This window comes from Esox lucius, chromosome 25 (assembly GCF_011004845.1).
Source record: "Esox lucius isolate fEsoLuc1 chromosome 25, fEsoLuc1.pri, whole genome shotgun sequence".
In the NCBI taxonomy this organism is placed as follows: Eukaryota; Metazoa; Chordata; class Actinopteri; order Esociformes; family Esocidae; genus Esox; species Esox lucius.
The window spans coordinates 21,192,022-21,218,575 of NC_047593.1; the positions used below are offsets into that span (position 1 = coordinate 21,192,022).

At 46.3% G+C, this 26,554-nt stretch overlaps 2 protein-coding genes and 1 long non-coding RNA gene across 5 annotated transcripts; 1 reads left to right on the top strand and 2 right to left on the bottom strand.

Annotated features, from left to right (window-relative positions):
* Positions 1-6,251: 6,251 nt before the first annotated feature.
* On the bottom strand, positions 6,252-20,405 carry rfc1 (replication factor C (activator 1) 1). Of its 3 annotated transcripts, none has more exons than XM_034290991.1 (23): positions 20,299-20,405; positions 19,460-19,588; positions 18,639-18,714; positions 18,405-18,527; positions 16,990-17,249; positions 16,407-16,559; positions 15,964-16,332; positions 15,779-15,880; positions 15,398-15,577; positions 14,595-14,699; positions 13,628-14,000; positions 13,383-13,495; positions 13,182-13,296; positions 13,017-13,105; positions 12,570-12,707; positions 12,308-12,403; positions 12,114-12,200; positions 11,855-12,021; positions 10,429-10,546; positions 8,986-9,131; positions 7,837-8,050; positions 7,265-7,447; positions 6,252-7,075 (listed from the first exon to the last, which is right to left on the bottom strand). In XM_034290991.1, exons 1-23 carry the CDS (start codon positions 20,299-20,301, stop codon positions 6,977-6,979), a joined length of 3,438 nt encoding a protein of 1,145 aa, XP_034146882.1. In that variant the 5' UTR covers positions 20,302-20,405; the 3' UTR covers positions 6,252-6,976. The 3 variants fall into 3 exon arrangements, with proteins under 3 accessions (XP_034146882.1, XP_034146880.1, XP_034146881.1); XM_034290989.1 differs by having other exon boundaries at positions 6,252-7,078; XM_034290990.1 differs by lacking the exon at positions 20,299-20,405 and adding an exon at positions 19,680-19,790 and having other exon boundaries at positions 6,252-7,078.
* LOC117594105 lies at positions 10,489-10,822 on the top strand. The gene is made up of 3 exons (XR_004575482.1): positions 10,489-10,539; positions 10,601-10,722; positions 10,784-10,822. It is a non-coding gene; the product is annotated as an uncharacterized LOC117594105 (long non-coding RNA).
* A 1,414-nt stretch (positions 20,406-21,819) lies between the features above and the next one.
* rpl9 (ribosomal protein L9) lies at positions 21,820-26,506 on the bottom strand. The gene is given in 8 exon segments (NM_001303650.1): positions 21,820-21,949; positions 22,518-22,662; positions 22,917-22,997; positions 24,917-25,049; positions 25,191-25,286; positions 25,399-25,514; positions 25,825-25,871; positions 26,490-26,506. Coding segments are annotated over 6 exon segments (579 nt in total). The 5' UTR covers position 25,871; positions 26,490-26,506; the 3' UTR covers positions 21,820-21,949; positions 22,518-22,555.
* Positions 26,507-26,554: the final 48 nt, after the last annotated feature.

Below are 26,554 nucleotides of genomic sequence, written 5' to 3' on the forward strand. Positions count from 1 at the left end.
CTGGAAAAAACAATGTATTTAATAGGGAATAAAGATACAAGAATGTAATACTTTCACTTATCTTGTATAAGTAATTAAATGTACACTTCTCTATAGTAACAAGACAGAGAGAAGGGCTTGATATGCACCTGGTCAAATAAACCATTACTGAGGACTGTTTAAAATAAATAATTAAATGCATTTCAAAAAGCAGTTTAAGTTTGAAATTACATCAGATGACTCAGATGTTCTAAAAAACCAACAAGATTGGCTGAAAAATGAACAATCATCACCATCACATTTCACTCAAGTGCATCTTACCTGAAAATAAATAGTTGTTAATCTAAGACGTGGTGTCAGTCAGGAGCAGTGATAGGTAGTCCGGTCAAATGTGAAATGACGCTCAAAAAAACGAGACCTAAAGATAAACTACAGATACATATTTCCAGGGCACAGAATATTAATGACTGGCAAACACTGAGTGGTGTACTAGTTTGCCATATAATTTGTGTATCTTGGCTGTCAAAATGTTGACCAGCCTGTTCCAGGTTGTTTGTCTCATGCTCCAGATATCATTCAAATGAGGGGGAGGGAATGAGTTATGAGCGGGGGGGGGGTGAGTTAGGAGCGGGGGGGGGGGGGGGGGGGGGGTGAGTTAGGAGCGGGGGGGGGGGGGGGGGGGTGAGATAGGAGGGGGGTGCAAATGCCACATTGGGTGTCCAAATCATCAGTTTGAAACACGTTCATTTTGGTTTCTCTGTCAGATTTGTTACATTAGAGATGGTTGGGCATGACAGAAGATAATTGATGCACAGAGATGTGTGCTGGATTTGAACCCATGCTGAGGCAGTACATGCATTGGAGACAGCGTGTCATCCTTTCATTCTCTGTCATTTCCCACTGTCATCCTCTCATTCTCTGTCATTTCCTACTGTCATCCTCTCATTCTCTGTCATTTCCCACTGTCATCCTCTCTTTCTCTGACATTTCCCACTGTCATCCTCTCTTACTCTGACATTTCCCTCTGTCATCCTCTCTTACTCTGACATTTCCCACTGTCATCCTCTCATTCTCTGTCATTTCCCACTGTCATCCTCTCATTCTCTGTCATTTCCCACTGTCATCCTCTTATTCTCTGACATTTCCCACTGTCATCCTCTCATTCTCTGTCATTTCCCACTGTCATCCTCTCATTCTCTGTCATTTCCCACTGTCATCCTCTTATTCTCTGACATTTCCAGGTAGTTGATTTCTGCTGATGCATCATAGTTTTGTAACTGACTTTTACTACAGATGTAGTTAAAACTGGTACCCAGAGAATCCCCAGCAGGTCAGGCCATGCACCCATGTGATTTAAGTTACGTGGAGCCAGGCTTCCATAGAAACCCCTGAGGGTTTAGGGTTTAATGTGAAGGGCCAAGGAGGGACATTGTGTGCTGAAATGACGCATTCAAAATATGTACAGAGGAGAAAGACCTGGAGCATGGGACCCTGTCGTTGAACAAACAAGTAGAAAGGAACGGTGAGAGTTGTCATAGTAAAGTAAATAAGAAAATGACATTATTTTACGTGTCACGTATTCAATTTAATGTAGAGACACAATGTGTAATAAGGAAAGACTACAAACGGTCTACTCCAGTCAACACACTACATCCGACTGTTAATTAAACTGTTTAGGAGTTGGACATCAATGCTGAAAATGGTCTAGTAGCCAGTGGCTACTGCGTTTCAGAGACTATTTATTTTTATAATGAATACAGTGAAAAGGTGTTGGAAAATGAGATGTAGTGAGAGAGAGGGTGGGTTCAGGGTAAATATGTACTGCAGGACTGATCAGTAAACCAGGAGGGAGGGAGGAGTCTAACAGGTTTACTTCCTTGATCCCAGGGGGTAATCACACCTCCCTCTCATCGTCTCTCTGTGTCTTTGATGATTTGAATCTTGACTGGCTACCTTTAAATGTGGGTCATTGGTACCTTTATATGTGGGTCATCGGTACCTTTAAATGTGGGTCAACGGTACCTTTATATGTGGGTCATCGGTACCTTTATATGTGGGTCATCAGTACCTTTATATGTGGGTCATCGGTACCTTTAAATGTGGGTCATCAGTACCTTTATATGTGGGTCATTGGTACCTTTAAATGTGGGTCATCGGTACCTTTATATGTGGGTCCTCGGTACCTTTATATGTGGGGCAAGGAATTCAGTGTGGCCTAATACGTTAGTTTAGAAACCGTTACTCACCAAGATTTACACAACAAGTGGGTCTAATCCTGAATGTAGATTGTTTGGTTAATTATCACAGAGTTTGAATTTCAGTCTTGTCGTAACGCTTATAATTAATCAACACAAGACACTATGAGAGCTGGGGGAACTTCTGGGAAGTATGAGCTTCCTCTTTCAGCTTAATGTCGACTAGCTAGCTACATTATTTGATAGAGGGCCCTTCACTGAGGCTCTGACATCACAGGGAATACCCCCCGCCCACTTCATGGTGGGTCTGCACTCCTCCTTTGTTGTTAAGGGTTACCGTGTAATGAGAGGCAGTCAGTGGACACCACAAACAACCAGATTTTGAACCAGCTCTGTCTATCCTCCCTTTAAATGGCAGCAAGTTCATGTCAAAGGACAAGTGGTGAAAGCGCAGGTGGCAAAGACTCTCCAGTCAGACCACTAGCACTCAAGTTTGAACAGGTCTGTTATTTTTACCAGGTAGTTTAACTAAGGACAAGCCATCTCTAACAGAAACATGGCACTTGAAAACCTGACAATTTTTCAGAATTACCTCAGGTACTTTGGCAAAGTGAAATTAGTTTTTTTTTCCTCTCTGACTGGTGTCCAGAGGTGAATATAGACAATATGGTGTTGAATTCAAAATGACAATATAAAATATGTATAAAAACATGACCCACAGCCGTCACCTCCGTCACTCCTGTAGCCTCTTTTTCCACTACAAAAAGGAAAAAGAGGCTACAATTTGCACGAGCTCACCAAAATTGGACAGTTGAAGACTGGAAGAATGTTGCCTGGTCTGATGAGTCTCGATTTCTGTTGAGACATTCAGATGGTAGAGTCAGAATTTGGCGTAAACCGAATGAGAACATGGATCCATCATGCCTTGTTACCACTGTGCAGGCTGCTGGTGGTGGTGTAATGGTGTGGGGGATGTTTTCTTGGCACACTTTAGACCCCTTAGTGCCAATTGGGCATCGTTTAAATGCCACGGCCTACCTGAGCATTGTTTCTGACCATGTCCATCCCTTTATGACCACCATGTACCCATCCTCTGATGGCTACTTCCAGCAGGATAATGCACCATGTCACAAAGCTCGAATCATTTCAAATTGGTTTCTTGAACATAAGAATGAGTTCACTGTAGTGAAATGGCCCCCACAGTCACCAGATCTCAACCCAATAGAGCATCTTTGGGATGTGGTGGAACGGGAGCTTCGTGCCTTGGATGTGCATCCCACAAATCTCCATCAACTGCATGATGCTATCCTATCAATATGGGCCAACATTTCTAAAGAATGCTTTCAGCATCTTGTTGAATCAATGCCATGTAGAATTAAGGCAGTTCTGAAGGCGAAAGGGGGTCAAACACAGTTTTAGTATGGTGTTCCTAATAATCCTTTAGGTGAGTGTACATTCGTCACCAACACTCCATCGGTCGCCATGACTACATTCATTTGTCACCACCACTCCATCGGTCACCATGACTACATTCATCTGTCACCACCACTCCAACTGTCACCATGACTACATTCATCTGTCACCACCACTCCAACTGTCACCATGACTACATTCTCACAGAGATATTATGACATGCATTAAATTGTCATTTTGTAGGTACTCCTACAACTAGCACAGCAACCTCAACAACCAATCAAACAGCTGCTCCAACTGACACTACAACTGCAGCTGTCACCACCGCTATTCCTACTGCTGTCACCACCACCATAATTGCAGTTGTCACCACCGGCAGCAATATAAGTCAGCACCGCATCTGCAATGGCAGCTGTCACTGCCGCCGCGATTCCTACAGCCATCACTACCGCCGTCCCTGCCTCCGTCACCTATGCCACTCCTACAGCCGTCACCTCCGCCGCTCCTACAGCCATCACTACCGCCGTCCCTGCCTCCGTCACCTCCGCCGCTCCTACAGCAATCACTACCGCCGTCCCTGCCTCCGTCACTTCCGCCACTCCTGCAGCCGTCACCTCCGCCCCTCCTCCATCAACGTCTTCTACACCAACTGAGCCTCAGTCTTCGGTTCAGTTTCAACCACACGTTGACCTCTGACCTCTCCAACCCGTCGTCTTCTGCGTTCCAGACTCCAGCTACCACAGAGGTCTCAGAGGTTGGTATCCAGATGTCGTCTCAGCTAAATACACCAGGGTTGGAAACTGATCCATTTTTGCAGTTAATTCAGGACATTTCCTGAATTTTTCAATTCCAAAACGTTTTTATAAATACGTTTTATAAGCCCAGAGAGACATGATGTGATATAATGTGTGTGCATCTTGTTGATCGATAAACCAAAGACTATTCAGTCAGGAGAATACTCAGGTTAATATCTGGTCCTGTTAACATCTTGTATGTGAATGCAATAAACACCTCCCAAGTGGTGCCACCTAAAATGTCTGCCAGGAAGGTGACACTGTGCTGAGAAAGAACAATAAAACTAGTCTTTGGTAATTGTTTGTTAATCTTTCACTGTAGGTGACCCCGACATTCCTTCATTCCATTGTCAACTTATTCAGGTGAGTGAATTCTGACTGGAAAATGTGCCAGTGTTGCTTAGAATTTAGATAGTTCATGCATTTCTTATATTCTGATTAATTCAGTCTTTAAATTTTTTTTTGCAATGTAGAGAAATGTTTCCCCTCTCAAAATAATGTAATAAGTATCCTTCCACCAATCACTTAATTTATTTTACCCAAATACGGCAAGAAAATAAGATAAACATGGTATCTCTAATCTTCTATGGGAAAAAAATACTAGAAGCCAGGAATATTATGTTACGTCTTAAAGGTAAAACATAACTCAGTATCCTACAACTGCTGCTTTTTACTCAGTTGGAAATTATCAAGGCTTTAATTGCAAATTGACTAAGGGGTAACAGATCACACGTTCAAAATCACAGGGACATTATTTAAAGGAACGACACATGAAAGACTTAACCCAATTGTGGCTGAAATAATAAACATCTTAGAAATATGCCCAAAAGTTAAAATGTATTTTTAATTGAATATTACAAAACCGGCTAAACAACAAAGGCCTCAGTAAGAGAGGAATACAGCTCCAGCATGTTATTAACGTCTTCTGATGTTTGTCCTTGTTCTCCTGAACAGGAGTGGATCTGTAGACACTGACATGTCCCTGGTGCTCATCAACAAAGCTTCAGTTCCCAGTGTCAGCAATGCACTGGCAACTTTCTCCAACAGCTCCACCTACCTGAACATTGTACCCGGAGGTTTGACTAAGTATCGACCATTCACCGCAAGCAGGTATTTTGGTCATCCATTTTTGGGGGCGCATCCCCCTTTCCCTGTTGCATTTTGTAACCTGGTTATTTTTTTTATAAATTACTGAAACATGTCCATGTTCTCTTTTTCAGCATCATCAGTCAATTCAGGAAGCGCTTCCCAACCTACTGCTTTGTCTCTGGTGGCCTGACCTGTCACTGTCGCTGTGCTAACGGTAGAGCTACTGGCTAGACAATAACCTGTGTCGCTGCTAATGGTACAGCAACTGGCTAGCCAATAGCCTGTGTTGCCATGCTAATGGTACAGCTGCTGGCTAGCCAATAGCCTGCATAATAACCATTAATTTATTGGTTTGACCCATGAACTGCTTCCCAACTCTCATAGAGACAGCCTTAAAAGGCACATGACCTACTCAGGAAGTAGACTGGACAACAGATATCTGTCAAGTACACTATGACATCATCCATAAAACAAATATTTATATCAATATATTTACATGTTCATCCATCCATCTTCTTCCGCTTATCCAGGGCCGGTTTACATGTTCATCGTATTTCTAATTAAGGGATAATGTTGAAATGTATGTAAGAATATTAAGTGTATTTACATTTCCTTCTGATTGGGTTGTGTTTAGCTCAGGGCTGACGCTCAGACTGGGCCAAGGCTTTCTAAATACAAAGACACTGGGAAACATTGAACTTTTCAAAAATAATTGCTGAATGTGTAAAGCCTGGTGTCTACTCATCTTAAAATGATTATTTCTAATATTATGAAACACATGTAGAAAGCCATTTTCTTTATTATTGTTAAACTATAATTCCAGTTTCAGAAGTGTATACGTCCGTTGTCTAAAATACTAATATTAACAGAGAATAACAAAAATAAAAAACCTGTTTGTTAATAAATCTCTTATTAGACTGTCTCGAAGCACACTGCGCTCTCACTGTGAGAAGGGGGTCAGAGGGTCCCCAAAAATGTACTATACTGTTGTGAGTCCCAGACAGCATCATCACTAAGCCAACACTGACAATAGCCCCAAGCAGTTTCATGCGTCCCCACCAGAGGGCAGCATTGCTTAGACAGACTAGATTATATTGATCCCAACCTCTAGGCACCAGACATTACCAACCCATATATCACTCACTTCCTTCAAGACTGACATACTCACGCAGGAGAATCGCACAAGACGCAAAGTCAAACGTCACAGACCCTATCAGGAGTCCTTCCAGGAGAGACAATAATCTACTGATCCGTTTCCATACGAGTCACAACGGTTTAGAAATAAACCAGAACCTAAATGCCTTGGACCACTATTTTAACTGGAAAAAGAAAAAACACGTCACAACAGAACGATATACAATCAACGTATTATTATGCGAAAATCTTTACAAAACACAGGAACACGTCCATCCACACAGCTGACAGTTCTGCTCCCTTTGGAATGGTCAGGTAAGATGTACAGTTGGGGTGGTAGTTGTCATATGTCAAAGTTCAGTAGGTCAGAGGTCACTTCTTAGCTTTACCCTTGCCTTTGCCTTTCCCCTTCCCAGAATCCCCTGGTGCTTTCTTCTCCTTGTTGGTCTCCTTTGAGGATTTGGCCTTCTTCTGCTGTGAAGGTGGAGAGGACAGGAGAGGGGAGGTGGAGAGGGGAGGAGAGGGGAGGAGGAGAGGACAAGAGGGAGGAGGTGCAGATGAAGGGGGGGGAGAATGGGAGGACGACAGATTCAATCAGACGGTCATTGTACTACCAGTGCTCTATTTAGGTTTGTAAACGTCGTGTATGTCCCTCCTCACTTTAATCATGGCATCAGCTGCAAGGCCATCCTCCTCTTCCTCTTCCTCAAGCACGTCTACCGCCTCCCCACCCAGCTCTGTCTCCGCCCCCCCGCCTCCACGACGGGCTTTCTTGATTGGTTGAAGGGAGTAGGGTGTCAGGTGGGTCTCGCGGTTATATGCCCTGGTGAATGCTGCCTTGACCTGGACACAGTAGATTAAAGTCATATTATACATTATCACATGTTCAAAGATTCGATAACTTCAGAATGAAATATTATCAGAGATTAGATAACATCAGATTATCACATGATCACAGATTAGATAATTTGAGATTGTAATATCAGAGATCAGATTATATTACCATAGATTTGGATCGATGATTGAGCTCTACTCTAACATCAGGGAAGAGGAACGGAGTAACAAGCTGTTTGGTTGTAACCTATTGTGTCATTTTGTTCATGTGGTGGGTTCTCTGTAGAAAGACAGGAGATCTACCCTCCTGTAGGTTTTAAATCCCTGTTCCAGGAGATCTACTTTCCTATCGGTTTTAACTATTTCAAAATCTACCATCCAATTTAGTGCCCTCTGACCTTAGGATCTAGCTTAGCGTAGGGGTCAGGCTGCCCCCCCCAGAGGCTGATCTCCATGAGGCTGTCCACGTCCTCCCGAACCATCTGGTAGTCATCCAACAGCTGAACAGCCTGGCCTGCGCCCTCTGACCCCTGCCCCTGGAGGGGAGCCAGCAGGGCTGAGCGCAGGTGGGGCAGATAATCCAGAGCCACTGCCTGCCTGCTGCTTAATGTCCTGACAGAGGGAGGGATTAGTTCAGCGAGGTGGAGGTAGAGGGTTTGGGTCAGCGAGGTGGAGGTAGAGGGTTTGGGTCAGCGGGGCTGAGGTAGAGGGTTTGGGTCAGCGGGGCTGAGGTAGAGGGTTTGGGTCAGCGGGGCTGAGGTAGAGGGTTTGGGTCAGCGGGGCTGAGGTAGAGGGTTTGGGTCAGCGGGGTTGAGGTAGAGGGTTTGTTCACCAAGGACTGCAGTGAAACAAGTGAACACTTCCAAAAGATGTTGCTACGGAGTGAGACGTGTGTGTGTGTGTGACGGGGGGTGGGAGGGGAGTGAGACGTGTGTGTGTGTGTGACGGGGGGTGGGAGGGGAGTGAGACGTGTGTGACGGGGGGTGGGAGGGGAGTGAGACGTGTGTGACGGGGGGTGGGAGGGGAGTGAGACGTGTGTGACGGGGGGTGGGAGGGGAGTGAGACGTGTGTGACGGGGGGTGGGAGGGGAGTGAGACGTGTGTGACGGGGGGTGGGAGGGGAGTGAGACGTGTGTGACGGGGGGTGGGAGGGGAGTGAGACGTGTGTGACGGGGGGTGGGAGGGGAGTGAGACGTGTGTGACGGGGGGGGGGAGGGGAGTGAGACGTGTGTGACGGGGGTGGGAGGGGAGTGAGACGTGTGTGACGGGGGGTGGGAGGGGAGTGAGACGTGTGTGACGGGGGTGGGAGGGGAGTGAGACGTGTGTGACGGGGGGTGGGAGGGGAGTGAGACGTGTGTGACGGGGGGTGGGAGGGGAGTGAGACGTGTGTGACGGGGGTGGGAGGGGAGTGAGACGTGTGTGACGGGGGGTGGGAGGGGAGTGAGACGTGTGTGACGGGGGGTGGGAGGGGAGTGAGACGTGTGTGACGGGGGGTGGGAGGGGAGTGAGACGTGTGTGACGGGGTGGGAGGGGAGTGCATCTACGTACTTGAGGCTCATGTGGGAGGCCAGCTCCTGTATGATACGAGCGTGTTTATTGGTGGAGGAGAACTTCCCCAGCCAACCAGGGAACACAGGGAAGGACTTCATGTAGCCCCGCATCAACTCCCCTGGCAACACACTGGAGTAAACCGCCTGCAACACACACAGGAATGGGTAGTGTGTCAGTGTGTGTGGCAGTGTGTGTGGTAGTGTGTCAGTGTGTCAGTGTGTGTGGCAGCGTGTGTGGCAGCGTGTGTGGCAGCATGGCAGTGTGTGTGGTAGTGTGTCAGTGTGTGTGGCAGCGTGGCAGTGTGTGTGGTAGTGTGTGGGGCAGCGTGGCAGTGTGTGTGGCAGCGTGGCAGTGTGTGTGGCAGCGTGTGTGGTAGTGCGTCAGTGTGTGTGGTAGTGCGTCAGTGTGTGTGGCAGTGTGTGTGGCAGCGTGGCAGTGTGTGTGGCAGCGTGGCAGCGTGTGTGGCAGCGTGGCAGCGTGTGTGGTAGTGTGGCAGCGTGTGTGGGGCAGCGTGTGTGGTAGCGCGTCAGCGTGTGTGGTAGCGCGGCAGCGTGTGTGGTAGCGCGGCAGCGTGTGTGGTAGCGCGTCAGTGTGTGTGGTAGCGTGGCAGCGTGTGTGGTAGCGTGGCAGCGTGTGTGGCAGCGTGTGTGGTAGTGCGTCAGTGTGTGTGGTAGTGCGTCAGTGTGTGTGTCAGTGTGTGTGGCAGCGTGGCAGTGTGTGTGGCAGCGTGGCAGTGTGTGTGGCAGTGTGTGTGGCAGTGTGTGTGGCAGCGTGGCAGTGTGTGTGGCAGCGTGGCAGCGTGTGTGGTAGTGTGGCAGCGTGTGTGGTAGCGCGGCAGCGTGTGTGGTAGTGTGGCAGCGTGTGTGGTAGCGCGGCAGCGTGTGTGGTAGCGCGTCAGTGTGTGTGGTAGCGCGGCAGCGTGTGTGGTAGCGTGGCAGCGTGTGTGGTAGTGTGTCAGCGTGTGTGGTAGCGCGTCAGCGTGTGTGGTAGCGCGGCAGTGTGTGTGGTAGCGCGGCAGTGTGTGTGGTAGCGTGGCAGTGTGTGTGGTAGCGTGGCAGTGTGTGTGGCAGCGTGGCAGTGTGTGTGGCAGTGTGTGTGGTAGCGTGTCAGTGTGTGTGTCAGTGTGTGTGGTAGTGTGGCAGTGTGTGTGGTAGCGTGTCAGTGTGTGTGTCAGTGTGTGTGGTAGTGTGGCAGTGTGTGTGGTAGCGTGTCAGTGTGTGTGTCAGTGTGTGTGGTAGTGTGTCAGTGTGTGTGGCAGCGTGGCAGCGTGTGTGGCAGCGTGGCAGCGTGTGTGGCAGCGTGGCAGCGTGTGTGGCAGCGTGGCAGTGTGTGTGGTAGTGTGTCGGTGTGTGTGGCAGTGTGTCAGTGTGTGTCAGTGTGTGTGGCAGCGTGGCAGCGTGTGTGGCAGCGTGGCAGTGTGTGTGGTAGTGTGTGTGGTACCTGAGTCGGCAGCAGGGACCAAGCCTGTCTGGACCGTATCTGTCTGTCCACCAGGTCTCCATCACAGATTGAATCAGCTGTCTTACTGAGCAGCACCAGGTGGGCCTTCAGGTCCCCTCTAAAGACAAATACAGTTTCAGGACCAGAGCAACGCTTCGTGGTGGGCCTTCAGGTCCCCTCTAAAGACAAATACAGTTTCAGGACCAGAGCAACGCTTCGTGGTGGGCCTTCAGGTCCCCTCTAAAGACAAATACAGTTTCAGGACCAGAGCAACGCTTCGTGGTGGGCCTTCAGGTCCCCTCTAAAGACAAACACAGTCTCAGGACCAGAGCAACGCTTCGTGGTGGGCCTTCAGGACTCTTCGGGTAACAGATGTCCCGGGTCTGAGTGATATAACCTGCTTCAGCGCCACAGTCATAATCACATGACTCGCATACGCACGGAAACGAATGAAAGAGTCAGGACCTCAACCGCGTCATAGAGCTTAACATTAGAAACCAAGGGGATTTTCTCATGTCTAATCACGCATCTCTTGCTCAAATGAGCTTATATATAAAACACAGAAAATACTCAGTGTGCCCTGCAAAGTAAGTAAAGAATAAGTAACATCACCCCTGGAATAAGTAACATCACCCCCTGGAATAAGTAACATCACCCCCTGGAATAAGTAACATCACCCCCTGGAATAAGTAACATCACCCCCTGGAATAAGTAACATCACCCCCTGGAATAAGTAACATCACCCCCTGGAATAAGTAACATCACCCCCTGGAATAAGTAACATCACCCCCTGGAATAAGCTAACTAATCAGTTATATTTGTATTACCCTACAAATAGTCAAACACTCACACAAAGAGCTTGACTTCAGATGAGTGCAAGAACAGAAATTCCTATGCGAATGAAAATCTGTGTTAATAGGCCCTAAAAAGTCAAAAGTCAACCACCGCTTAACCATGATAAATCATTTTCACCACAAATTCCAAGAAGTTCCTAGCAAGGTGTCAATAAGACTAAATAAACTATTGGTGAATTGACCACTTCCAGACTACACACGTAATAATAATGCCGTTAATGTTCGTCTCATTCGTCGTGAGATTTGGGCGTTACAAAACCATCTTTAGAATAACATACCGGGTTTCAGCAGGGCGGACCTCAACTGTTACACCGAACTGGAAGATGACTCAATCACAGATTTATATATTACTGTTCAGGGTCAGAGGTCAGTATGCAGAAGGTGCTGCTCAGGGTCAGAGGTCGGTATGACAGTACTGCTTTAAATAGTTTGGACGGCAATGAGGTCCTGTGGTATTTGAATCGTCTGGACGGCAATGAGGTCTGTGGTATTTGAATCGTCTGGACGGCAATGAGGTCTGTGGTATTTGAATCGTCTGAACAGCAATGAGGTCTGTGGTATTTGAGTCTTACCCAGCGGCAGCTGGTGTGACGTGTAGGTAGTTCTCTTGGACGAAGAGTGGGGCGAGAGAGTAATCATGGAAGAACAGGTCTGACTTGTCAATCAATGTCATGTGACTAGTCTCCTCCGCCTTTGAGAACACCTTCCGGCACACGTCAAATGGACCCAACTTCAGGTCCTACACACACACACATTTTGTATTGGTATTGTGGTTGAAATATAATCTCCACAAATACATACACCCATGAAATAAACAATTTATACACACACCTTGCGTGCGTTGTTAGAATCCTCTTTGACCTGGTCATAGGTCATGACCTTGTCCTTGGCCGACCACATACTCAGGTTGTGGAGAACCTGCAGACCAGTTGCAGTGGTTACCAGTGGTTGCCATGGTTAGAGATGACTGTCATGATAGGGATGATTGCCATAGTTACAGATTATTTAGCAACAAGTTTATTTACCTGTCGAATGTCCTGATTTGACGCCAGGATCATCTCGTTGAGGGCAGGAGGCGGGACTTTTAGACCCTCTTTAAAAGCAATGGACATCATGGCCCCCTGAGAGTTACAGAACAAGAGTTACTGACGGAGTGTGTTTGTGTACATACGAAACAATATACAGTACAGTAGCAAAATCATTTAAAACAAGAATGTTGCTTCTATTTGGAATTTAAGCTAAAAAGCTCCATTGATTTTGTGTGCGCGTGTGGGTCTGTGCGCGTACCTTGATCTGCTCTAAGCGAGGCCTCTGGAAGCGCAAGTCGAAGCAGTAATTGGCCAGTGAGCGGATCTTCTGGTGGTTCCGGTCGTTACACATGCAGATGATGGGAATCCTGGACTGTTTTATCAAACCAATCATCTCCTACAGGGGTCACAGGTCAATGGTCATTACACATGCAGACGATGGGAATCCTGGACTGTTTTATCAAACCAATCAACTCCTAAAGGGGTCAGGGGTTACAGGTCAGCAATCGTTACACATGCAGATGATGGAAATCCTGGATGTGGCAGGAATGTCACCACTGAAGGCATCTTTCATATTAATGAAGTCAACCGGGTGACCCTCCTGATAACTTGTTTAGATGCATGTCAAACCAGGGTCATCACGGGTGAGGGGGTGTCAGTTGGAAGTCCCACCCAGTTGACTACATTAAAAGGGCAGCGCTCAGACCTGTATGCCGCCGCGGTCCTCGTTGCCTGCCATGCCGTCGATCTCGTCCATGATGAGAACATGCTTACTGCTGACCGTCTGAGAAGAGCCTGGAGAGGACACTGAGGTCAAGACCACCGCCACAATATCAAGAGTGTGTGTGTGTGTGTGTGTGTGTGTACACACCTGTGTAGAAGTTCTTGATGCTGGTGTTGTTCAGCGACTCAGCGATCACCTCCTTCAAGCTGTTCTTACTGCGGCAGCAACTGGCGTTCATTTCAACATAGCTGTAACCTAGCTCCTACAGACAGACAGAGACACACACATCAGTACAGAGACAGGGGCGTTAAAGGAGGTGTGGTTCATCAGAGTGTTTCTCGGACTGACCTCACAAACCAAGACTGCAGTGGTGGTTTTGCCAATTCCCGGTGGTCCTGAGAGCAGCGCTGCCTTGAAGCCGGACCCATCATCCTTAGCACTGCCAGACTTCCCAAACCGCCCTGGGGGACAGGGGCGACGACGATGGGGGTACCGAGAAAGACGGGGGAGAGAAGAGTCAGATTGAGGGGGGAGAGAAATTCTCTCACAAACATTTCAAGCCAGAACAAACACGGGGGGGAGGGGGGACCTACCCGCTGGTTTAGCTCCAGCAGCGTGATTCGTGTGCCAGTTCTTCAGCCAGCGAAGCAGCTTATTGGCCGGGCTCAGGTCTCCCTGCTGACCAATCACAGCCTTTAGATTCCGGGGGCGGTACTTATCTACCCACAGCAGACTGGCACCTTCGCCGGCCAGTGAGGGTGAAGCCGGAGCATCAGGGGGTTTTGATTCTTTCTTACCCGCAAAGCCCAGCCCCCTTTTGACCCCTGACCCTTTACCTCTCCCCGGGGAGGTTAACCTTTGGCCTGAGCCAGACCTCGGCTTTGAGGGGCTGGGGGTCTTGGGAGACCGTTTAGGGGTCTGGGGGGAGATCTTGGCACCTGGGTTTCTGCTCTTGGATACCCTGTTCTGATTAGACGAGAGCAATTAGACATTTTATTTAATCAATTAAGGGGTTTCCTACCTTCACTTGTGTGTCCCACAGGGTCTCTGACAGATTCGATTTTTTTCACAGACTCAAAGCCATCTTTAGTTCAGAGATTTTTACAAATACAGAACTGATTTATATTTTCTACATTCTTCATATCTGTTTGTAGTCATTAAATATTGCACCACCGTTTTAACTTATGGGAAATAATATAAAAAAGTTATTAAATATATAGGAATTGCATTACTACTGCAGTAGTAAAAACAAATGCAGTAAATACAGTCCCAAATTAAACCTAGTGAATACAGTCCCAAATTAAATACCGTGAATACAGTCCCAAATTAAATACCGTGAATACAGTCCCAAATTAAATACCGTGAATACAGTCCCAAATTAAATAGTCCCAAATTAAACCTAGTGAATACAGTCCCAAATTAAACCTAGTGAATACAGTCCCAAATTAAACCTAGTGAATACAGTCCCAAATTAAATACAGTCCCAAATTAAATATAGTGAATACAGTCCCAAATTAAATACTGTGAATACAGTCACTAACGCCTGTTTCGAACATTCACCTCGGCCTCGGCAGCAATCAGGTACTTGGACTTTTTCCCAGGTTTAGTTCTGATCAGCTCCAACAGACCATCCTCATCCAGGATCGTGGTACCAAACCCCTCTGCCTGGGACAGACGGTTACACACAGTAGTAATGAGACAGGCAGACAGACAGAGGCAGGCAGGCAGGCAGACAGACAGACAGACAGAGAGAGGCAGGCAGGCAGGCAGGAAGACAGACAGACCGACAGAGGCAGGAAGACAGACGGACCGACAGAGGCAGGAAGACAGACGGACCGACAGAGGCAGGCAGGCAGACGGACCGACAGAGGCAGGCAGGCAGACGGACCGAGGCAGGCAGGCAGACGGACAGAGGCAGGCAGGCAGACGGACAGAGGCAGGCAGGCAGACGGACAGAGGCAGGCAGGCAGACGGACAGAGGCAGGCAGGCAGACGGACAGAGGCAGGCAGGCAGACGGACAGAGGCAGGCAGGCAGACAGACAGAGGCAGGCAGGCAGACAGACAGAGGCAGGCAGGCAGACAGACAGAGGCAGGCAGGCAGACAGACAGAGGCAGGCAGACAGAGGGAGGGAGGCAGGCAGACAGAGGGAGGGAGGCAGGCAGACAGAGGGAGGGAGGCAGGCAGACAGACAGTGAGGCAGGCAGGCAGACAGACAGAGAGGCAGGCAGGCAGACAGACAGAGAGGCAGGCAGGCAGACAGACAGAGAGGCAGGCAGGCAGACAGACAGAGAGGCAGGCAGGCAGACAGACAGACAGAGAGGCGGGCATGCAGTCGGGGTTAATTAAATGGACCAGGTTTACCTTCTCAGTTTTGGCAGCTCCTCCATCTCTTCCCAGGATCAGGTGTGTGGTCTTCTTGCTAACGTTTCCTGTCACCTTGCCCCCATAGCGTTCTATAAGGGCCTTGGCATCCTCCCGCTCCATTGACTCCAACACACCAGACAGGACAAACACACACCCTTCCAGACAGTTCTCTTCTCCCTACACACAGACAGACAGCGACAGACACAGACAGCGACAGACACACAGAGTACAATGTAATCGTAATCCACTGTGAATCAGACTAGGTGAGAACATTTTGGCTGGTCCTAACCTGAAACATAATAAAAATCTTTGGGTTAAGGTTAGGATTAGAGTTCGGGGGTTAAGGTTAGGATACTGGGGTTAAAGAATGAGTCTTACAGTGGGTATTTCTTTAGACCCCAGGGCTCTAGGTCCGTCTCGGTTCAGATAGCTGCGGAAGGCAGACGGATTCCCCCTCTTTTTCTCGGAATCATCTGGACTCTAGACACACCGGCACACAATCAACAAGACAACACTCGGAGAACGTTTATTTTAATTTCCAACTATTGCTTAGAACGTCTCACCTCTTTCTTGGGCGGGGTTTTAAGAGTCGTGGGTGTGGTAACCATGGTAACACTTCCTGTTTTGGCCTTTGACTTCCTGTCAAAGGCTGCACTGGAAGGTGTTACAGCCTCTTTTTTTGGAGAGATCGGCGCCTTGCACTTTCCTTTCTTGCCCCCGACCTCTTCCTCATGCTCCTCTCTCTTCATCATCATAGCCAGTTTGGAACTAGTTTTGACTGGAGGGGTGACCTTTTTAGGGGAAGGACCTATCACTTCCTGTTCCCGCCCGTTGGACTGTGATTGGCTGGTATTGCTGCTGTGGGAGGAGTCAGCTCTTCCTTTTTTGGGTGAAGTGGCTAACCCGTGCTTCTCACCTGAATCCCTACGAAGCTGAACACACACAATGTGTGAGCGTGCATGTTTAAGCTTGTGTGTGTGTGTGTGTGTGTGTGTGTATTCCTCACCTTTTTAGCATGTGGTTCTTCATCCAACATGGCCAATGTCCTGGCAAACTCTTCATCGTCATGAACTTGACTCTCCAATGCCATGTCCTCTTCCATCTGCAGCTGCTGGGCGATGACCTCATCACTCAGCGACTCCTCGGGATCTGGAGAGGGCTGGAAGAACAACACAGTAGTCAACAACTACGAGCACAGCAGCGACTCCACCAGTAAACCAGAGCACAGCCGCGACTCCACCAGTAAACCAGAGCACAGCCGCGACTCCACCAGTAAACCAGAGCACAGCCGCGACTCCACCAGTAAACCAGAGCACAGCCGCGACTCCACCAGTAAACCAGAGCACAGCCGCGACTCCACCAGTAAACCAGAGCACAGCCGCGACTCCACCAGTAAACCAGAGCACAGCCGCGACTCCACCAGTAAACCAGAGCACAGCCAGGACAGAACCTTTATTTTGGACTCAGAACTTAACACAGCACTTTAAAATCAGAAAATAAACAGAAAAGGCACTGACAAAAAATGTGTGCCATCCGAACCATTTTCTCTTCTAGAGATGGCACCGGCGTGGCACCACCATTATACTCACCGCCTTCCGCTTGGTGCTGGCGACCAGTTTCTTGTCTGAGCGCTGGACGGCACCGCTGCCAAAGAAGTCAATGACAGAGGTAGGGGTGAGTTTGGGCTGCAGGGGTGCAGATTTAGGGGTGATGGGGGTTTGGGGCAATTTCTTCACCCCTCCATTACAGGGTGCAGACGCAGGGACAGGGCGGGCCTTTGATTTGGACGTGCCATTCTCCTGACGCTTAGCGTTAATCCTCAGAGACCGGAAGTTATCACTGTCTGAATCTAAACGGGAAAGAAAAAGGGCAAACCACAGAAACTAAAGTTAATCCTTTTTGACATAAAAAGAAGCATATTCTCTGGGGTCCATTTGGTACATGCTATTTATTTACTCTTTGTTAGAAAGTTAATAAAAACAAGTTCATCACTGTTGCCCTTTTAATGTAATCAGGGCCGCGCTCCGACGATGCCAAATTGTGATGCACCGACGATGCCAAATTTAATTTTTATGAAATACGATTTTTTCTTACCAAGCTGAGCGCAGTTTACAATCGTACGAGCATCAAAGCAGAGTAACAATGTCCTGCACCCGACGTTCGGAGTATGAAGCCTTTTAGTGAGGTCAGAGAAATGTTACGCACATGTACGTTGAAGTGGCCCTCACATTGATATAAAGAAGGCAGCCATCTTCTGAGCAACAACCAGAAGCAAGCTTGTGAACTGTCACACCTCAGATAGCTCTAATTGGCTGCAACAGGTTAGCATCATGCAGGCAATATTAGAGATTCAGCAACAACAGTAACGCTTCCAATGTTCGTATTTTGTCTTCAAAACATTTGGTCATTGGTGTGTATATATAGTGTGTACTCTGTACATTTTCAAAGGAAGAACTACACGGGAAAAATAAATGAAATAAAATTACTATTAATACTTTACATAAGGTAAAAGTATTATAAGGTGAAGCACATGAAATGGTTAGTTTAAGTTAATGTAGAGAGCATTTCTAATATATAAAAAAAAAAACATATTTTGATATTATTACTGCTGTGCTCTGAATTCATTCAAAACCTCCAGCGCTGCTCTGAATTCATTCAAAACCTCCAGCGCTGCTCTGAATTCATTCAAAACCTCCAGCGCTGCTCTGAATTCATTCAAAACCTCCAGCGGTGCTCTGAATTCATTCAAAACCTCCAGCGCTGCTCTGAATTCATTCAAAACCTCCAGCGCTGCTCTGAATTCATTCAAAACCTCCAGCGCTGCTCTGAATTCATTCAAAACCTCCAGCGCTGCTCTGAATTCATTCAAAACCTCCAGCGCTGCTCTGAATTCATTCAAAACCTCCAGCGCTGCTCTGAATTCATTGTAAGGCACAAGACATTCTTGCCTTTCACTATATTCCTCATTTCCGGTATGTGCTGGATGGTGTGTTGCTGTTCCCACCTGTTTCAGAGACATACTGCACCGGGTCCTTCCTGGCTGATGGAGGACGGTCTGGAGTCTGGACTTTCTGTTTCCCTCTGGGTGGCTTCTTCTGTTTCTGCTGCACCATTTCCTCTTCAGAGTCTAGTGAGAGGGAAGGAGGGAGCTAAATGATTTACCTCATTGGGCCTGGATTCACCATGATCTTTAAAAGGGTGTCATTCTATGAATGTCTGAACAGAGGTTATGATCTACCTGATTCAATAACGGCATGCCTCTTTTTCTTTCCTGGCCCATCTTTCTTTTTAATCTCCACCTTGGAGGCTGTGGCCTGGAACACATCAATATATATTAATATCACCATAATAAACACCTAGACCACCGTCATCCATACCACCGTCATCCTCGTCATCCATACCACCGTCATCCATACCACCGTCATCCTCGTCATCCATACCACCGTCATCTATACCACCGTCATCCTCGTCATCCATACCACCGTCATCTATACCACCGTCATCCTCGTCATCTATACCACTGTCATCCATACCACCGTCATCCATACCACCGTCATCCTCGTCATCCATACCACCGTCATCTATACCACCGTCATCCTCGTCATCCATACCACCGTCATCTATACCACCGTCATCCTCGTCATCTATACCACTGTCATCCATACCACCGTCATCTATACCACCGTCATCCTCGTCATCCATACCACCGTCATCCATACCACCGTCATCCTCGTCATCTATACCACCGTCATCCTCGTCATCTATACCACTGTCATCCATACCACCGTCATCCTCGTCATCTATACCACTGTCATCCATACCACCGTCATCTATACGACCACGTCAAGCCCAACCATCATCTCCACCATGTCGTTCATGATGCAGAGTTTTTACTGGACAGCCTTCCCAGTATCATTCTGTTTAGAGGAACCTTTACAACCAAAACATTTTCTTTGGTGGAATGAACACATCCCAGACTTCCCTAATCACAACTGGATTATTTATTTTTTTAAACTGCTTTAGTATTTGTTCATTAATAATAGCAATACAATATAATACCTTGTTGGAAGCTTTCTTTTTCACTTCATCTGTGGAGATTGATTTCGTCTTCTCATCTGTGTTACGGCTTCCATTCTGAGCTGGTTTCTGCACTGCGGGTTTGCTTGGAGCAAAGAACCGCCTTATATCCTTAAGACAGGATGAAAAGAGTACAAAACGTCTGGTCTGCATGTTGGATGCCGTTTATTTTCGAGACGCAAAACAACTTTACACACATTACCATAGTTGCACAATTGGGATGATAAAGATATTGCTTAAAAAATCCAATATCAACTGTAGTGGTGAGAGCGGTTCGAAAAGTAGCTGGCTCGAATCCCAATGGTGACAAGGTGATTATCCGGTCCTGGAACAGCCCACACGTTTTAAGGACAGACGTCAATAACGCCCAGGAGAATTTTAATCGCGGTCTCTACCTTCAAATAGGAAGTACTTTCATAATCTGAGCATCATTAGCCAAGTTGCCATATTGAACGTCACTTTTCTGTTTTCATTGTGAACGATTTACTAACAAGACCGTTCCATTGTTTATTAGCATTGCTTCTAGCTAACTACACCATCCTACTGTAGCATACAATTGAACCAAAAAAAGTAGAGATCGTAAGCTTAACCAATTATACAATCTGCTACTAGCTAACGCACTCAAGCCTTGTGCTGCTTTCTAACGAGCTAGCTAACTGAAACACCCACTGCTAGCTGCTTGCTGGTGCATGTTCCAAAAGACTGCCAAGCACGCTAGCTGACAAGTGTCCCAAATGTCAGATTTTCATGCAATACGGTGAGAGTATTGCAAACACTCAGCTGTTGATATGAACAAGTGATGCGTAGACGCAGTGACTTACCATAATCGACAAAAAGTGGTAAAATGTCTTGTGATTACACAACGCAGCTCCTAAAACTCTTACTTGGCGCGAAGTATGATTCTTTATGGGAGGCGCTTAGAAATGACGCAGTCGCAGCAAAATAAAGTTGGTTTATTTCAAGGAGAGAAGGATTCTAGTTGTATGTAAGGCAGCATAACGTTTCGACAAAAGTTTATGAGTGATGGAAAATCAATCTGAACCATTTTAGGCTTTCGTCAAACTGGCCCGAAAAGCGGTTCATTCTCTCGAGGCGTTTGAACTAACTGTACAGGGTTAACACCTGCAGGTCAGAAATATTTTTTATGTAGACGTTTTTTACTCAATATCAGGCAAGACTTCCTGGCGTTAGGCGTGTGTATTATGAATATTTAAAATACGAGGTACGCATCCAACATTTAACTTGCCTTTCCATTTGGCTTTTTTAAACTGTGAATCCGTTCTAATGTTTTGGATTATAGAGGCAAAAGAAACAAAGGAATAAGTTAAACAACAACGAACAGAATCGTTTGAACTCAAAGTTCTCTTAACTACATCGGTGTTCGATCCTGCACGCTTACTGTTTATTGAATCCGCCGTGGTTTGTGATACATTATATAAGGTGACCTGTAGGGGTCGCTGTTTGAAAGTCTCCAGCAACCAAAGGCATCATCAAGCCTACACAATTGTTGGAAGTCATCGATCACGATCTTTACTTGGACCCTAAATCTTCTCTCCCACCTCCTTTAGTTGTTCTCAATCCCATGGACCTCAACTAGGCACCCACCTCTCCAACCTTAACATATTCCCTCCTCATACCTCTTTACAGCCAGTAGACTTGAGCACTGAGGGGTGAGGTAGTGGGTCAATAACAGATTATTGCAACAACACATTGACCAGCCTTGTTGCAGAGTGGTGGGGTGTCTAACCTAGACATGCTACACTGTGGACATGGATGATGGTTTGGTGTCTTAAGTCCACCAACAGGAGGGGTGACTATGGCTGGAATGTCCTCCATTAACCTGCAGCCCCCAGCCAACAGAATAAAACTCCTCTTTCCCTTGGGGCATGGCACCATTGTTACCAGGCAGGTCATTTGACCATGGTAAACACTAGTGTCATTAAGAATAACTGTCACAGACACTGTTGTAAAGGAGCATGTGAAGTCTAACCTTCACTTTGGTGTGACTGTGTCACTTGTCATGATGTAGCATCTTGGAAAGCCAACATGACTGTCTCAAATTAGTCAATCCCTGGCGAACTGGAAACACCTCACCCACCTTTAAACATGTTAATATGAAGGGCAGGGCTAAGACTAGAACTGGGTAGTTAACCATTACACATTGGGATGTCAGTGTCAGCAACCATATGACCACTTCAAAATACTTTTGAAAACAACCAGATCACAAAGGCAACTGGAACTTCGACATACAAATCAAAGTGATTACCCCTAAAAATGACACCTTTGAGTTGGTGGTTGTAATAAAACTACCATAAACATCCCAAGAACTACAGAGACAAGATGTGAGTGCCTGAAAAAGGGAATTTATTGGTCAAGAGATTGAGTGTTGATAGAAAACATCCAGTCAGCACCATCCAGGAACTCCTGCTGCTCTTCTTGACTTCAATAGATGGACCTCTTGGCTACACTGGACTACAGGAGGGATGGAGAGAGGGCGGGTGGGGGAGAGAAAACAAGTTAGACATTAGTACAGCAACAAGCTGGTACATGAGGGGTCAAAGGTCAGTAGCAGGTGGTATATTTAGCTCATTTGTGTAGCTACGGTAACCATGCAACGGTATTCTAGAGTCAGGTAGTTTCAGAAGAGGAACCTTTAAATAAATGTATGAAAAGAAAACATTGTCTTGCTGTAATGTTGTGCTATTGGCTGGAATATGGCTGTATTGCATCTATTGACCAGACAGGATCTGGTTCAAAGTAGTACTACAGGGTGTCATCTCCCCAATGGGGCTCTGGTTGAAGTAGTGTACTATATAGGGAATAGGGTGTCATCTCTCCATAGGGCTTTGGTTAAAGTAGTGTACTATATAGGGAATAGGGTGTCATCTCTCCATAGGGCTCTGGTTAAAGTAGTGTACTATATAGGGAATAGGGTACAAAATGGAACACATCTAATCATCTGACTAACAGATACATTCTCAGAGCTTCATACATCCTTGGGAATCAAACCCACAACACGTTACAAATGTCAAAGTCTTACCAAATTAACTACATGGGGACCCCTTGGCGAGACAGAATCTAGTCCTCCTTCTGGATTACTGTGCCCTTCTCCGAAACGTAAATTCCATCCAAGAACTTTCTGATGTCCTTGTTTTTGACTGTGGTAGCTTGTTGGATCAGAGCAGCTGGAATAGAGATGAGCAGCATGTTACTCTGAGAGGCTCAGCAGTCAATTTACAGGCCTAAAATTACACAGCAGTTCAGGACTTAGGAGCAGGGAGAAAATGGAAGAAAGACGATAATAAAAGCCAAACTGTAATGGGGGAAGAAGAATCAATACTGGACCTACAATCTAGAACCACAAAGGTTGTGCGATGATGGAGGGATGAAAGAAAGATGAGGGGGGGGGGTGGCCTGCAAAGTGGGGGGGTGGCCTCACCTGAGTTTGACACCAGCTCAATATCATTACCCTCCAGGATCAACTCATCCTTCTGGGCAGCTGACACAGCACAAGACACCCCTGAAGAAAAGAGGGAGAAAACATTAACCATGAACACCCCCACACTGACTTACACCAAGACTACGTCCCACCCGGTCAGGCGCCAAATTATACCAGGACTACATCCCACCCGGTCAGGCGCCAAATTATACCAGGGCTGCGTCCCACCCGGTCAGGCGCCAAATTATACCAGGGCTGCGTCCCACCCGGTCAGGCGCCAAATTATACCAGGGCTGCGTCCCACCCGGTCAGGCGCCAAATTATACCAGGGCTGCGTCCCACCCGGTCAGGCGCCAAATTATACCAGGGCTGCGTCCCACCCGGTCAGGCGCCAAATTATACCAGGGCTGCGTCCCACCCGGTCAGGCGCTGAACCTTCGCTAAACCTAAGCGTTCCACTCCATTTCAGAAAAGAAGGCAACTAACTGAAGTTAACTAAAATATTCCCTGGTTATTAGAAATGAACTAGTCTGGCAGGTCAGAAATTTACTTATTGCCAGAAATGTTGGTTCAGCTCTTTACCGGGACCAGTGTTCATTTTGGCACCTTTTTTTATTTAGTCTAGTCTTCAGTCAGACCCACTAAAATATCTTAGTCACATTTTTATTATTTGACTAATGATTTAGTTTAGTTATTGTCAAAAACATGAAAACAGCAAGCCATTTTAGCCAACAAAATGTCCTTATGTTTTAGTCCAATCAAAAATATTGCCTCAAACTATAGTAAACATATCACTGGCTGTCATTTACAGAAACAGTCTTGTTCTACCTGCAAATATTTCTGCATATACATTATTGGATGATTCTATTCTGAAATTGGTGGAAGATCAATCTACAGCAGATTAAGGGCAAGAATGAATGCAAAAACATTAACTGACTGAACTCTAAAACACAAACATGTATTTGTCCAATTAAATCAGTTACAACAGTGTTGACTGGTAAACAACTCAACATATTGTAGCTAGATGTTGGGCTGTTTTAAGCAGAACGTATATACTCCTTAATTCCATACTGATAAGTGTCAACTTAGTTTATGGGAACTATACACGATATCAAGACAAACGGAACATTTGAATGTTTAGTTTACAATGTTGATATAGCCTGCAATTATTTATTAACATTTTAAGCACAGCGTTGTGCATAGTATGGATACCAGTGACATTTCCTAAATGTAATTATAGACTAGGAAATGCTTACTGCACATGTTGAGTAGTTTAATTCACATGGATGGAAATATCAGTAGGAAATTTAAGAACAAAGGGAACATAAGATTCAACAACATTTAGATAGTAGACAAATAAGGGTTTACCCACTTTTCCAGTCAACACAACGGATGTCTCCTGTGAGTATATATTGGGAATTAGGGATGATGGGCTTTCAGATGTGTTTTGATGTTTTTTGTATTTTTCCATAAACTTCTGGGTCCAAACACTGTTCACCAATGGGAACGTTGTATTCCGTCTTGAGTCTACAGTACATGATAACTGAAGTACCACCAAATTACTGACCTTTTCTTCTACTAGTAATTTGTACTGGGGGAACTGAACATAATGAACCCTGTCAGCCTGTTGATGCCAGATTAAAGAAGAATCTGAGGGGATTCTGGAATGACCTGGACATGGCATCTCTTCTCCATGGCAACGTTGGAAGGAGAAAGACAATTCTGCTAATTCCCACGCATGCTTTTGATTGGACAGAACGAAAACACCCAATCATCCTAGCCAATTAAGGTATTTATGTAAGACTTGGCAAAAAGATTACAGTCTCATCTCGGTTTTGTCAACCAAAAAGAAAAATCTCTCGTTTAGTTACTGTTTTTATTGGAACCATTAGTCAATTATCGTCTCAGACCGCAATTGAAAAATAGCTGTTTAACAAATATGTCACCATTTTTGTCGACCAAACGAACACAGACCTGGACTAAATAAACCCCAGACTCACCCTGTCTCATTCGGACACGACGGATGTATTTCTCCCCCAGGAAGTTCCTGATCTCCACTAGAGACCCCCCCTCCTGCATCACCACGTTGATGGGGAAATGGGCATACACGGAGCGCATCTTATAACGAAAGCCCTGAAGATGACAACAGAAGCAGTTAAACAGTTTTGTCCGGTACATTCTGTAGAAACAGAGGCACAATGAGATCGACACATATTGAAACGGGTCGGACTGGGACCAACATTAATATTGAAACGCAAGCACAGGTCAACTCACCATAGTGACTCCCTTGATCATGTTCTGGACGTGGCTACAGATGGTTCTGACCGTGGCCAGCTCCTTCCTGTTGCCCCACCATTTATCCACACGAAGCTGGAGCACAAGAACACGGGTTAAACCCATCGCCCCACAATCAGAACAAGTGCTTACATGGTCAGGCTCTTTATAGACCTACACATCAAGCCTTTCCCACGCGCCTCAATACCTTTTTGTGTGTCTTGCCCAGGAGACTGAGTTCAAGGTTGATGTGGTTGAACTCCCTTCGGAGCATACCCCGAGGCCCCTTCACGATCACCGTCCGCCCCTTCAACCTCACATCGACTTTGGGGACAGAGGAGAAAACGGGGAGTCAGACAGGCAGGCAAGAGTTTCTGGGCGATGAACAAGACATTCTAATTTCCCTAGAACGTACATTTAACAGACTTGTAAACCCGAAAAACACCAATGACCTGCTTCTGTATGTACACAGCCAGGGACAACTAGAGGACATTATTTTGTATTGACATGGTTTAGTTTGTGTATTAAGTGTTATGCTTTTCTGGTAACTGAAACCACTACGTTAAGTAAATGTCACCATTTACCGTTAAATAGGGACACATTACTCAACATTAGCAGTTAAAGTAGAACTTACCACCGTCGGGGATGTCCACAGTCTGGTTACTGAGAATGGTCTTCATTCTGGAAGGGAAGGGACGGTAAGTGGTCGGCTATAATGCTACACAGCGGACTTCAAAGTTTAACAAGTTAGTTAGCAACATAGGTTGTGGGCTGTGACACATGTCGGTGTTGACAACGACACACAACACTAATATTTAGATGGACAGCTCAGTGAATTAACCGGTTAACGTTGGCAAACCCACTGTAGGCATAACTAACACCGACATGCAACATTCAATAGTGCCAAGATATCGAACAGAACTCGTCGTTTCGCTAACGACTTGTTCCTGTAGACTACAGGAACAAGTGCAAAACCAGACTCCAGACATGCAAACCGGTGAGGAATAATGCGACTATATCATACGAGCCAACTGCTGTATTTCACACATTCACGTTGCCCTACTCAAATCACGGACAGAAAGGCATGAGGATAACGGCCTGGAATAGAAGTGACGCGTCGGGAGCGAAACAAACACTATCTATAGTTATGTGGATTCGTGTGTGGATGAAATAACCCGTGCGTAACATATATATACATATGGAAAACTTAGAATACTAAACAATTACGATTTTTAGATATCGAGGAAGACAGATGGAGTTAGATTTTCTGTGACAGAAAAATTATCCACCATTTCTTACCTCGCCGGTAGTAGAGGAAAGGAGGAAGGAAAGACGTCAGCACGCAGTTGTAGTCTTCCTACGTG

Coding starts and splice junctions, on each gene's coding strand:
- rfc1 (XM_034290989.1), bottom strand. Junction 15,578..15,778: donor GGTCTAAAGAAATACCCACT/GTAAGACTCATT, acceptor GTCTGTGTGTAG/GGAGAAGAGAACTGTCTGGA. Junction 14,001..14,594: donor TGATTGCTGCCGAGGCCGAG/GTGAATGTTCGA, acceptor TCGTCTAATCAG/AACAGGGTATCCAAGAGCAG.